This window comes from Pomacea canaliculata, linkage group LG2 (assembly GCF_003073045.1).
Source record: "Pomacea canaliculata isolate SZHN2017 linkage group LG2, ASM307304v1, whole genome shotgun sequence".
In the NCBI taxonomy this organism is placed as follows: domain Eukaryota; kingdom Metazoa; phylum Mollusca; class Gastropoda; order Architaenioglossa; family Ampullariidae; genus Pomacea; species Pomacea canaliculata.
Window position 1 is genome coordinate 40,547,437 of NC_037591.1, and position 15,043 is coordinate 40,562,479.

General features: G+C 36.7%; 1 protein-coding gene across 1 annotated transcript; it reads right to left on the reverse strand.

The window, feature by feature from the left end:
* Positions 1 to 7,090: 7,090 nt before the first annotated feature.
* LOC112556910 lies at positions 7,091 to 14,635 on the reverse strand. Its single transcript, XM_025226363.1, has 4 exons — positions 14,162 to 14,635; positions 13,697 to 13,818; positions 9,492 to 9,545; positions 7,091 to 8,351 (listed from the first exon to the last, which is right to left on the reverse strand). Exons 1-4 carry the CDS (start codon positions 14,272 to 14,274, stop codon positions 8,230 to 8,232), a joined length of 411 nt encoding a protein of 136 aa, XP_025082148.1. The 5' UTR covers positions 14,275 to 14,635; the 3' UTR covers positions 7,091 to 8,229.
* Positions 14,636 to 15,043: the final 408 nt, after the last annotated feature.

Sequence of the window (15,043 nt, forward strand, 5' to 3'; positions counted from 1 at the left end):
CTATTATTTATGTGGAAACATATATTTATTTGTTTAGCGGGAGCAATTTTAGACAATGTGTAGTCGGATTGGAGTTTGCTGAGTACGAGCTTTACGATTAAGGCCGTGTACAAAGTGGTGTCTTTTAACGATTATTATTTAAAATACCCTATTATCAAGGTTGACAAAATACCACATATGTTTAGCGAGAGTAATTTTATAACAACGTGTAGCCCCGACAGTATCCTCCAATCTGCAGTCTCCTCGTGAACCGGCTTCTTGTATGTGTGTTTTAAGCCTTAGTTTTCTGCTTTCTAGTTCCAAAATTTATTATTTCAAATTATGAAATTGCTGAAGATGGTGATGAAGGTAATTTTTCAGTGTAATAAATGCCATGAAGAGCTGTTATAATGTAAGGCTTTAACCCAGCCTGCAAGAACTCTTGGGTCCCTCATGGGACCTCTTCGGGAAGAAAGTTGGGTCCCACTCGGGTTTTGGAAGAGAGACCCTAAGGGGACCTCGTAGGGAATTCCCACGGGTTCCCATGTTTTCCCACGAAACACCCACCCACCTTCCCACGAAAGAACCATTGCATACCCACCGATCGCCCATGAGAAGTCGTGTTTTCCCATCAAATTCCCCACTCCCACTCCCCTCTTGCTGCATCCCTCACCCTATCTCACTTTTACTTACACTGGTACACAGGCTTGCACACCATGAAGAAAACATTCAACAGCTTTTCAAAATCTTGTTTCCTCACAACGCATAAATAGTAGGCAAGAGATATCATTAAACAATTTTATTATTTACAACAAAAAACTATTTTAACAGTTTACATTATTTAAAGCATTAAAGTTGTTTTTGAACATAAGCATTCATCCAATTATTTACATAAAAATTGCAGTCAATAATTTTTACCCCATGAAAGTTATTTTTGAAATAATTATTTATAACATAAAGTCAAACAATTTACATAAAAGATAGAAAAATATGACACCAAAAATCGATCCATGAGTGGTGGAATCCCTGTAGAAGAAAAGAAAAAAGTTACAATGTATTTACATATTTTGATTTTTGCTATGTAAGTAGAACTAACCTCTCACATAGATGAAAGCTTAACTCTTTCTTTATGCACTCAACACGGGTGGCCGATTTTTCCCCGCTCACTTGTTACGCAATATTCACATTGGGCTGATGCATTGGTGTAATTTTTTTAGGCCTTTACAGCTCGTGGTTTAAAAGAAAAACTTAATAAATAAGATAGTTTAGGCCTTTATGAACACAATTATCTCCCTTACATGACGAAGGATGTACGTTTGAACGAAAGTCTCGCCGATATTCTACACTACCTGTCCTTTTCGATGGTACACATTGTGAACATCATGCATCTGAAACGTCGAATAACAAAAGAAAGAACATCCCAGAGGATATTCCTGCTTCAGATGAAGGAGAATTTGACCACGAATGGTGTAAAAATGGTTTTCATCTGCTCCTGAATTTTTTGTTTGAAATGTGTAAAAAAAAACATTTTCCAAACTTCACATAATATACCTAATTTTGGTTGGATTATCATAAAAGTGAGTTCACAAGCAAGATCACGGTAAATTGTTCCACTTCTACACATTTTGATCTGTCATAATCAATTTAAGTTGCTGTTCTATCTTGTTTAGTTATTTTTTTATAATTTTTTGAAAAAGGGTAAATTCATGCGTACAGTGGGGTTTGACCGCCTTTAGCCTTGTGTAAAGAAAGAGTTAAAGCTTTCATAAATCTACTAATTACTAGTGAGATTACAACAACTTGAACAAGAGTCGAATAAAAAGATTTTTAAACGGTAATGTCTTGATGGCCATTTGTGTGTATAAGAAGTTTTGGATAATATCTGAAAGTAACCAATTAATCTTTAGTACAAAAAGTAAAGTAAATAGGCCTACTGAGTAAATCCACAAAGAATAAAACAATGCTCACATTAATAATTTTAACTTGACAAACTCATTTTGTAATTCCACTCACCATTAGATGGCATCACCCTTCGAATCATTCCTCAATCCATGTCTCTTGGACTGCAGCTGTGCACAAATAGAAATTGTAAGATATACTTAAATGTTATTGTACACAATAATAAATTTGTAAATGTAGAGAAAATAATACTTAGATTCACTATTTTTTTAAATTGTTCGGAAACTTGTCCTTTTAAGTTCATATTGACATACACCTCAAAGAAATCAAAACCAAACAAAAAGTACACACCAATTAATATACTTCTCAGCTGAAGTGACTGGAAACTTTTTCCCCTTTGGTTCCACTGAGCCAACTCTGAAGAAAGCAGCCGTTTGAAAATTCTCCGTGCACGAGAGGTGCTGAACCTGTTAAAAAAAATCTTTAGTTGTTTCCACCATGTAAAATATTACAATACAAATGCGAAATAAATTAATTCACTGGATTGGGTAAGTTTAAGATATAATGCTGAACCCTACTCCACTGATGAGGGATCAATGGTTGCATGATGAATATAGCTACAGTCTCTTAAATAAACCCTAGTGGGACTTCAGAGAAAATAATGGCATTAAGTGACTCAAATCACCAAGTTAATTAAGAGTTTAATCAAAGCTGTTCTTTATGAAAGTAGAACAATTTTAGTGGTCATAGTTAATAGACACACAGACTGCTCATTTTGACACCATGAAAAGCAAGTGACAGAATTATTTTATAAATAAAATCTATGCATATAAAATAAATTATTTTGTACTTCATAAAATGTGTAGTATTTGTTAATACAAATATTACACTGACCACACATTCTTGTCAGGAGAGTTAACCTGTAAGCCGATGCTATGCCTGCCTGTTTGTTAAATGGTTTATCAAGACTGTAAAGCATAACATACATATTAACTGATATTTTAGCTAAAGCTAAAGGTAACATTTAAAAAAGGTCTTTAGTACTAACACATTATACTTAAATGACATACCACTTTTGTTCTAATTCCTTTCTTCATCAGCTCCTCTTTCCCCATATTTTGAAGAAGCAGGGTGACCTGATTTAGTTTGTGAACTACATTCTGTAGTGCTTTGCTCTGCTCATCAACTTTGCTGAGAACTCTGTTCAAAAATGTATTTGAAATAAAAATATTACTTTTAGTCTTTAAAGTAATGACAAAACAAAACTATGGATGTAAGTCTATTGACAATTTTTTTAATTAACAGAAAATGTTTAGATGGATATAATAAGGATGTGCATGTAGACCATTAAAAACACAAAACCTGTGCATGTATAGTGATCCTCATGAAATCATAGAGGGAGACAAAATAAACTTACTGGTAAAATTCACTGAGCCAGACCTACAGTTGGTGTGATCTACAATTAAAGATTGTTATAATTAGTTCTTTTTGTAAATCATGTAAAATATACTGAAAAAATGGCATGCAGCATTTTAAGGACAAAGAAAATATATGTGATCAGATAAGTGATTGTTAGAAAAATGACAGACTTTGACAAAGTTCATTGCATAGCTTTGGATTTCATACATTTTGTTTAAATTTCAAAGTGTATAAGTACAAAAATAAATTTCTTTCTTTTGCTTTGCATTAATTTTCCAAAATTTTAGTTGTTCAGAAAGCAATGTGATTGTCTTGTTGCTTTTCCCCCAGAATGCACCAAGACGTTTGGTAATCGCAGCACCACTGTTATTGAGAAAGCAGACGACGAATTTCAAGCATGACTCAATTAGTTCATGTCATAGATTTCAACTTCGAAGTTAATCATCAATAATACGAGAGAGTGTGTGTGTGTGCTTTACCTCTTGACTAGTTAATTTGAACCCATCATGCACTGTCATCTTGCTTCTGCCAATCGTATTGATTCGCGCTCAACATTTCATTTCTGTAATTAGTAAATACGTGCAATTAGTAGGCAAGAGATACGATTAAACAATTTGATTATTTACAACAAGAAGGATATGGTTAAACCATTTAAATTATCTACAGCACATATAGAAGACAGCGTCATGTAAAAGCGAGTTGCTAGCAGATGAATGTGTGAGACCTGCCGGGTACAACAATAACAGTTGTGCTGCGATTACCAAACGTCTTGGTGCTTTCGACGCCATCTATCTGAATACTTTCAAGACATATAGATGAGGCCTCTAGACATTCCTCCCAACTCCAGGTGACCTTGTAAACATATGCAAATATTTTCTTTAATCATCGCCTTGTACATATCCACCCCTCTTTATGCTTACCTTTTTTTTTACATTTAATGGTTAATTACTTCATTTCTATAGTTAATTTCCTTCCCTGCAAAGGGTGAGGGCTAAGTGGAAAAAAGCGCTCTGCTGCTTATTTTACTCCTCGTAAATTAAGAATAGTCATTGTTACTGTCATTGTCATTGTGTTCTTTAAGTCCCTCCTCTACCATTGACACAAATTCATCTTGTTCTAGTTTAGAGATTTCTATCAGCTCATTGTCCATCCCTGTTTTGTACTTGCTGCATGCAGAATCAATGTTGTCGGCTGTAAGCTGCTGAACAGCCATCAACTGCTGGCACAGTGCAACTTTTTGGTTGATAAAAATGACTTTCAGTAGCTGTTTGAACTTTCAAAAGGTGACTTTCTTCTGTACAACGTATAGCAATATCTTTTATGTATATTATTTTCCTCTGAATGTGGAAGATCCCTGGTAATTTGGAAAATACCTGATTATTCTCAGAGAATATGTCTAAAAAATAAGGGTTGCTGGCAAGGTGGGTTTAAAATTACTATAGCTGTTGTAATTAGTGATCAGCAATTTCATTTTGTTGTTAAGTTTAGAAACAGTCTCGCTGATTTTCTTGGCCACCTCCAGTCCACCTGCAAATAAATACAAACATTAAAAGTTTTATTCTATAGATTAAATATAATTGTGGTCGTCATTTCCATGCAGTCTAGTCACAAATAAAATTAGGCCTATCTGTTTTGCCTTTCTACTATCAATGGTACATATGTGCTGCATGCTGCTGCATCAAGCTGCTATTTCTTTCTGCAGCAACAGCCCTGAGCTTGCTGATGTAGGTTCTGCAATGGCTATCGACGGCACTGGACAAAGCCTGTCTATACCCCTCACTGCCACTCACCATAAACTGGCTGAACCTTTTCAGCATGCCTGTTGACAAGAATACAGTAATGTGTTGTAACAAGCACAATATTTATATTACTTAAATGGGTATATTATATATTATCAATTATACATCATCCTAGTTTTATATTAGTTTGACAATTACTAGTTAACATACCCCACCAGAAGACATGCACAGCAATTATACTAAAATGTTAGGCATGTTCCTAGTCTCTGAATTAACAAACATTCCAATTAACCAAAGTGATTACACAAAGCTCATGAAACTTCAAACTTACAAGCAAACCTTAAAACTTCAGAGTTTGTAGTCTTTTCTTCTTGATTCAATTCACCTACTAAAAACCTGCAAACTAGATAACAACCTTGCATCTCAAAACGTATTACAATGCAATCCCCACATTTAAGTGCTTTTATCATTGCATATTGAATGATGACTAGCAGTAGCAGGAGCAGATACATATTCAGCAAGTTTTTTGTTATACAGGTCATAAAAAGCCAATAGGTATTTGTCTCTTGCTGTCATTGACCCTGAAACCAAAGAAAATACATACAAATAATCAAAGGTGGATTAACCATTAAGCAAAATTAGCATGTACTTAGGCCATCATAAGAAGTGGGAACACAAGAAATTTTCCATAACCAAATTTACCATAATCCATATGACGCATTACTGCAAATGGTGGAAACTGAACCAGGAGTCACAAAACAGGTCCCCATATTACATAAAAATATTACATACATATATAAACAAAAATAACAAGAACACTCAGAAAGTGTAGACTTCCACCTAGGGTAATGAAATCAAAGGGAAAAAAAACAATGAAAGGAAGCAAAACTTTGCATGCAGTCTGTGAAATTTGTAACCAATATGCATGACAGTGGGGTTAAAAAAATCTCTTCAGCAAAAGCAAAGAAAAATCCCAGTAATGATCAAGATTAATGATATACATTAATCTTGGAATAAGAATACAATAAATCAGACTAGGACTAGTTTAACTGCCCCATTGTACTAGTGTTAAGCTGCTACCAGTAACAGATGAGTGGCCTTAGATCAGTTTTGAGGTTCTGATCAAAGAATTTCCAATCACAGAAAAGTTGTAAAATGTTTCAAATATAACTTAAGTGAAAGTATACAAAAATAAACATTATTTTACATCTTGATGTAAGATTTTGTTTATTCCAATTTTATTTTATGGTTCCTTGTTTATATTTTAAATTACAATATTATATATGGAGACACCTAAAAATCTTGCGGTTTGGTGGATGAAAGAGTGTCAATAGATAAAAAACGATGTAAAGGTGTTTTTAGCAAGATAATGTCTCCTTCTTTCTTTCTTTTTTTAATCTATGTTACCTTTTGAATCCAGTGTTTGATCTGTGCTTCTGGTACTCCATCTTCTGGATTGTTCTTCTATGCCTGCGCCACATAATTTCTTTTCTCTGGACCAGTTGAACCCTGAATTGCTTCATGGGCAAATTTTTCTGTCTTTAATGTTTGTTAATTATTTCCATATCCGCACACTTGGACGACTCCGACCCATTCCCAATAAGAAGACTGCCAATGCAGTTGCCGTGTCCCTCATGTGTTCAAAATTAGACTATGCAAACAGCTGCCTCTGTTGAATTTCAAAGAGCGAGTTGTCGAGGCTACAGCGAGTGCAAAATACGGCTGCGAGGATAGTTGCACGCAAGCAGGAATCTGATCGCATTACTCCTGTACTTCGTGACCTACATTGGCTTCCTGTGGAGAAGAGAATTGAGCATAAATTGTTAACTTTGACATATGGCTGCCTTCACGACCTTGCGCCTGTCTATCTCCAAGAACTCATTCGCCGTCACCAACCTCAGCGGAACCTTCGTTCAGCAGCACACTTCAGACTTGAACGACCGAGTGTTCAGTCAGGGAATACTAACAAGAAGACTGCGGGTTTCAGATCCTTCTCCAATGTAGCCCCGCTTCCTTCTGTGGAACTCGCTTCCCCTCTCGATCAAGGAGTCTGATAGTATTGCATCTTTCAAGAAAAATCTTAAGACTCACTTGTTTAACATTATTTGCAGTTGATCCTTTGACCTGCAGTTTGGTGGCTGCTGGGTTCACCGCGCATTGAGCGCATCTTTGTGATACTAGGGATACTAGGGATACTAGTGCGTTACAAAACTACATCATCATCATTGATGTGTCTCTAACCATTTGCTTGCTGATCTGTTTGATTCAATTAAAGGCCAGATCATAACAATAAAGGACAGAAGATACACAAATCTTTCTATATTTGGAGCTCACAAACAATAAAATAGACAACACAGCCACTTGCCACACACCCATACAATTACTACACTCACTCTCATATCTCCCTCCTAGTAGTGGTTATCAGTGGCAACAGTTATTACAGTGGTCGAGAATAAAGACAGACTAATAGATGGATGTATCAAGACCTTGCTAAAGTGAACAGATTCTACATTTCGTAACTGAAGACATCGAAAACTTTCTAAAACCAAGTAGATTACTAGAAGTGTTTCAGGATTTTTCTTCTAAAAAATGTGATCAAAACAGAAAAAAAAATGTCAAAAAAACCCCAAAAAACAAAAAAAACAAAAACTAAGAAAAAGCGGCTATGATTCCAAAAATGTTAGATCAATTGCACGTTACAGAAAAATTATGAAATATAGTGTTTTCTTCAAGCTTTTATGTTACATGGGAACAAAGTCTTGCAAACCATGGGCCTGATATCAAACAAATTCTTTTTCTTACCTCTGTAAAGACGAGATAAAAGTCTGTGTACACAAAAGACAGCAGAATGTTCTCATTCTTCACGTTTTCAAAGAAGAATTGTCACTCTACTAGAACAAATAATCAGCAAATTTTCTTTTTTTCCTCGAGCGTTGCTATAGCGACAGCGAGACTTTGTGTGACGGTGTGTAACCTTTGCCCTGAGGCCGCAAAAACTGACCGACGATGTCCGGGTGATTTCTTCTCACAGAAAACTGTAAACTTGGAGATTATTTATGACAAGAAGTTTAATTGTGCTGTTGCAACTGTTATGTTTGTCATGTTTAAAGTGTAGTCAAAGTAATTAATGTGTAATCTATTTGTTATTTTGGTGGATTGTTGTTATGTTTATATTAGTAATATTTCCTGATGTTTACTTACATTTTCTTTTTTTAATGATAACGATGAGAATGGTGATGCCAGTAGTTACTACCAAGGCAACGATGACGCCGACCAAAATGATGTTTAAAGTCTCAGTGCCATCAGAGTCTGTTTCAACAAAATATAATAAGAGATATAAGAACAATTGCAAACTTGTTTATGATATATTTCCTCTTCCGTTATAAAACACACACACAACGTAAATTTCGGTCTTTTTAGCGCAGCAGTATATAAGGCCCTCCTACTACAATTTGTTTTTAATTCTCTGCTTTTTTTCATTTTTGTTACTTCAACACGTAACGTAGGTTACATGATGTTTGCTTGATTAACATGTTTCTCACATCTGTCGTTCTGTATACTATGAGCTCCAGAAGATCAGCTCCATTCACCATACTCTGTCCATCTCACCACTTCTCATCTACACATTTGTTGTGTCTCCACTAGACTACTGCAACTCTCGTCTTGCTAGCTGTCCACAGAACCTTATTGATAATCTTCACAAAGTCCAGAACTCAGCTTCTCCGGACTCTCAAATGTGAACATGTCACACTACTTTTTTTATTGTCTTCACTGTCTAGCAGTTAAAGCTACCATAGACTACAAGCTCTCAACTCTATGCTGTGACTTCTTTGTAGCTCCTCCCTCCCCACTCACTACTTTACTGAAATCTTGTTTGTTCACACTCCTGCCCCAAACCTTGGCTCCTCATCAGACTCCTCATTCTATCCTCCCTCCTACAGAGACTGGCTTATAAACCTCAAATTTCTACAACTTGAAAGCTGCATGGAAATCATTTTGTCTCGCTTCTGGCATGAACAGGGTGTGTGCTTGGGACACTAATATGAATGCTTCAATTATGTGAGGCTTTGATTATAATATGTGAGTAATTAACACAGCAACCACGTGAAGAGTTTAACATGGAGCATATTAAAAATTCCATCGGAATCTGAAAAATAATCAAAAATCCGCAAACACGCGGCAAGGCTGGGTAAGCCGCAAGGCTTAAAGCCGGGTGCAAAGGTTGTGGTACATAGTATATAGTCCGCTATTGGCGGTACATAATTTTTCAAATTATTTGATAAAGCACTATGTGGGTCTAAAAACCGATACTATACAATGAGTGAAATTATTATATTAAAATGTATTGAGTGTCAGTAAAGAAGTGAAATAAAATGTCTTCGAAAAGCTTTTTTTTTTTTTTTTTAAGAAATGTGACCAGGTAAATGGGACAATAAGTGAATCTTTTAACACTACCTGTACTTCCACTTTCTATTGTGTGATCGCTTGTTGGTGCTGGTGGGGTAGATGCTGAAAATAGAAATAAAGGTGTAGGTTGTTGTAGCTTAGGAAATAAGATTTTCACATCAGTTGGTTATGAGATAGAAACATCAAATATCAACGTACACAGAAGGATCTGACACTCCTGATGATTTGTACAACACGTTAAATATCTTAGTTCTACACTCAATTGTAGCACAAGTAATTATATGTTAATTAACTGTAGTATTAAACTAACATCTTACTACTAAGACCGAAACAAAAGCTTTCCGCACAGATCCTCAAGCGTTCCTTCTTACATGTACTTTTAGTTCTTGCTGTATAACAACTGACCGGTGTGGTAGATACCGACAAATATATCGATAATGAGATTAATGTACACTTATTCAGTAATAAATGGTAAAATAAGAACTGAACTGCTGGAGATAAATATCTTGAACCACTGTAGCTTGCCCATAGACAGAGATTTTGTCACACTATCTGCTGACATCACTGTTGTATGATAATGAACATGTTCACAGTGGCACTCTGTCTGACAGTGTACATGTACATTGGGTGTGAACAACATTTTCTTGACTTCAACGCCTTTAAGACAAGGGAAATAATTCTGGACTTGAGGATGAACAAGTTTGATGCAATCTATGGTGATACCACCCAGACAGTCGACTATTATAAACATTTAGGAAAATTCAAATAGTCAGTAATCATTGTACAACACTGACATCATCCTTATTCCGAGCCAGCAACGCCTGTATTTCCCACGGAAAGTAGGCTTTACTCTGTTTCCTGTGTAACTTGATTCTTTTCATCTTTCATCGACAGTCTCGTCACTTTCATTGCAACGCCTAGCACTAAAGTCTATACAGAAAAACGTCTGATGTAATGGGTTTATATTATCTTTTTGGTCCGCTGGAATAGTGGCTCGTGTTACTCAACAACCCTCTTTCCCCAGAGTTAGGTGCTAGATTTTGATAGGCTAGGTGGGTAGGTTAGGATAGATACAGTAGTTGTATGTGTAAATTATGTAAATAAATATTTGTCTTTAAACCTATTTAGATGTGTGAGTCTGTCAGTGCGAATGAATGCTGCTGTGTCGTGCGTGTGTCCTCGTCGTGTGAATGAGGTGAACGCGTACCACTAGCGCGAGTGAGGTTTGTGTTGTCCATGTAATTGTCACAGAGCAGCAATAGAGACAACACACCTGGAGATACGGCGGAACTGATGCACCGATAGAAGAGACACTTTAGTCTGAGCAAGTAAAGCACGATCTTTTGTGGACTCTAAGGTCTGCTGATTACAGGTGTGTGGTGGATAAAAACAAAACAAAAACATAACGCAAGGTAGACAGTAGACAACACATCCATAGACCCCTCATGCAAGAAAATTGGGGGGCGGGGGAACTACGTACCAACGTAGAGTGTGTGAGGGGTAGAAAAGTAGAGGTGTTAGGGGAAATATCGTTAAAAGGACAGGTTTTGGTTGGTTTTCTTCCACGCGTCTGTATTGGAATCTTCTCGGGCCATCTGATGTTGAGGATGTGGCTCAAACATCTGTTGACGCTTGTCTGAATCTTGTTGGTGATTATGTTTGTCACACGCCATTTCTCAGATCCATATCGAAATACTGACTTCAAATTTGCTTTCAAGGTGCGAAGCTTGGTGGAAAGATATAAAGCCTTGAAGTTAATGATAGGAGGAAGCGTGTGGAATGGAAGCCGGGATTTATTTATTCGGCTTCTTACATCTTCTTACAATGCTGCCAAGGTAGGTGAAACGGTCATACTCTGTAAAACATTCCCCATGAAGTTGGTGTGGAGCTTCTTGCCTGCTTTTGACCCGCATGACCTCTGTCTTCTTGATGTTGACCAGGCCAGTCATCGCTGCTTCTTCTGCGAGCCGAGTGAGCTTTGTGTATGTTGTTGCTTGTGGGACATTTTCAAAGTCGAGATCCTCAAGATGATTATCGAAAGTCCACTGAACGCTTGTGTTGTTAAAGATTGTTCTTCTCATGATCCAGTCTATGACGATCAGTACGACTGTCCGTGAGAGCAGACAGCCTTGCCTCACTCAAGTCCTCACTGAGAAGGGGGCAGTCACCTTTCCGTTGTTGATCCCCTGGTGTCACGGACTAGTCCGTGCATCCCGTGTTTCTTCACCTGAGTATGGTAGAAGGAGGTGGAGGGGAGCAGGGTGGAGTAGCCCGCCCTGTGTGTTGCCCCTCTGCCATGTTACGGTCAACAGTGTAGCGGCCATCGAGCAGCGAGTAGCGAGCGATCGAACATCGAGCCAGAGGCTATCGCTCCGGCAGCGGCAATTTTTACCTGTGTGGTTACCGGTGTTACCTGTGTGGCTCACCAACTGGCTGCTGCTGTTTTTGGGATTCAGATTCATGTCAATAAACTTTGGTGGAAATCTGTAGTGATGCATCAACTGCGAAATGTTTCCCTGTCTACAAAGTCAAAAGCCTTCTCAAACTCCACAAATGTTATGTAGAGTCTGTTTTGCAAATAATACCCTAATCTCAAAGTTAATTCTTGCTTTTATTAATAGAAGTTTGTTGTTTGTATCGAACATGTTTAACTGTCATTAATGATTTAAAAAATATCTTATATTGTCTGACAGTGTTTCATTTGTAATATGAGATGTACACTAGATAATCTGTTTAAGGGAACAAGAAACTTTCTTCTGTTCCCAGGAGTTCCTATGAAGTTTTATCTACACTGTTATTGCCACATAGGTTTGATCCTCTGATTCGAGAACTTTAAAGGAAAAGGAATTTTTATCACTTTTAAACATGAAAACGCACAATTATAAGTAAATTATCATAGGAAAGAACTAATAATTGAACAATTTAAAGTTATATTTCTATATTTTACTTTTTAAAGCAACACGTTTTAAGTTGAAGTATCGTATTAAAAGGCTATAAAAGCAACAGTTAGTAACACCATTATTACGGCTCTTTATGTCCACGTGTTGTGCTACAATATTCCTCCTAATAATCAGATAAAGGTCATTCCTTGTGTTTTTACCGTTTGTGTTTTACACACTTTGGTATCTATTAACTTTAAATAAATCATTTCTTTTAATTTCACGAATCAGTTAGAGGCATAGAAGTACTCTTTAGATGTGTGATGTCTTTTTACCCTAAATGAGTTGCTGACTTCAAAATCGAAGAGAATTGAAGGAGAATATCAAACTCTTTTTTCTTGGCTGAAGTTACCGTTAAAGGCATCAGAACATTTCAAGTGGGATTCTAGTGCAAGCAGAGTGAAAGTTAGGGTAAGGGATTTTGTTACCATTTGTTGACTTTGCATTATATAGAAATGGAGACCAGCACTAACAAGAACAGTGTCATGTTAACACCAAAGGCACACACAAAGTCGAAATTTACAAAAGAAAAAAAAAACAGCTGGAGAAGGAGAAGAACACAGGAGCCGACATTTAATTAAAACCATGACAACTGCACTACGTACATTCTGTCATGATCACAACAGTAACAGGGTGGACAAGGGGTGGAAAAGCAGCAAAATCAGTAAGAAAGAATCATGTATTCAAAAATCTAATTTTCAGACCTTTGACCATTCCAATTCATCAGGTGGTAATGCTAAACACATGTTGTACAAATTACGCTAAGTTCACATCTTTCAGTATTAATGTGTCACTAAGCCTGCTAGTATGAACCAGTGAACACAGGCCTTTGAAGTTCAAGTGCCTTAAGTTCCTTATTAATATGGAACACAAAACCAACCACTTAGTACAGAACACCGTTGACACCCTGGGACATTTGGAACCGCTTTTCGCTACAGTAAAGATAGTGGACGGTCTGGTGTCATGTGTTCTGTAGCCACCACTCTAAGACCTCCAGGAGAGGAAGAAATGCTGTAGTGGGCAATAAAACAACTGAAGTGGACAATAATGGAAAATGTAAAGCAGTTGACCCACTCATTACCGCCCAAGATATGCGCAAGTGGTGTGTCTAAAAAATGTATGAATGAAAGTTTGAGTCTAGAACAATTTTATGCGTACAGAAAGCTTTATTAAATTTTAAGGTGGGGGTAAATAAAGCGCATAAAACGCAGATCATAAACGATTAGAGAAAAAAAATCCTCTCCTCTGCATTTTTGTAATATTTGACTCATATTTTTGCTTTAAATTTGAGGCCAGTAAAGAATGTTTACACACCTGTATGTATACTCTCCTCGGCATAGACACGAACTTCGTTTACTCTGCCATTAACTTGTACACTCGCCAGCATTGTTCTACTCTTGCCAATGCGATAGATGTATGTAGTTTCTGACAGATGCCTGGTAGTAGTTCCCCGAAGCACAAACAGAAATACAAAATATAACACAAAGTGTCGTAGACACACAACTACAAATTTTGTGTCAAATGTCAGACGGTCGCATTTGACTACTACTCAACAAAAGGTAAAGTATAACCATTGATAATTCGTCTTAAAAAAAAATCTATAATCTACCTAATAATCCACACAGAGATTTTTGTTTATCAACATGTACAGGCAGTCCTCGGGTTACGTCAGCCCCGAGTTAGGATGTATCATGGCTACGACACATCTCCCACTGATTGTATAAAGCCTTGTTTACACTTACGTGGTTTTGCGTCGTAAACGTCGATATTATTGCTTACTTTTCAGGTCCCCAGTTCGTGACAAACAACTCATTTTGGTAGATATCCAGGCCCGTAAAGTATGAGTCCCTCTGATAAAAAAAAACGTCAGGTCGCCTGTCCTCCAAATCCATCCATCCTATCAGGTGTGTACTTTCATCTGCCCAGTAAAGTCTCCTCCCTTCACATTCGTACCCATTGATCCATCGGTTCACACATCCAGGTATTCGTTAATGTATTCATTCATACAATGTATACACACAAACGCAAGTACGTATGATAGAATGCAGAAATGGAAAGACATGAATATGTATGCTAACGGATGAATTTACACAAAGCAAAGAAAAATGAGATACACGCAAACAGCAACAAATCATCAAATACAAAGTTAAATGAACAAAGCCTACTTTCTAAAAGTAAATCAAACATTTTGAAGCAGGCAAAAATGACAAGAGAAGAAAAGAAAGAACAAATATCAATTAATTTCCAATTAAAATTAAAAAAGAGTGCAGGAGAAAATAAACATCTTACCTACTGTGTCCAAAGCAAGACCAGTTGGACTTCGAAGATACGAGGATGAGGAAATTATTATCTGACGGTGCGAGCCGTCATAGTTACACCTCTCTATTTTACTCCCGATGTAGTCACTCCAATAGATAACACTGTTGTTTGTGTAAACATTTGATGAGCAATTTAAAACAAGTGCATATCTCGTCTGTTTGAACAGCTATTCAATGTCTTTAGGTTCAACTCTCACCTTGCTACACACAGATTTATATATTTTTTCTAATTTCCATCTACTTTCATTTAATTTACTCTTTTTATACACCATCTTTTAGTATCTCTTTCCAACTCTTTTCTAAGGTTCTAAGTATCTAAGAATTTCAAGTGTTTATTATTATT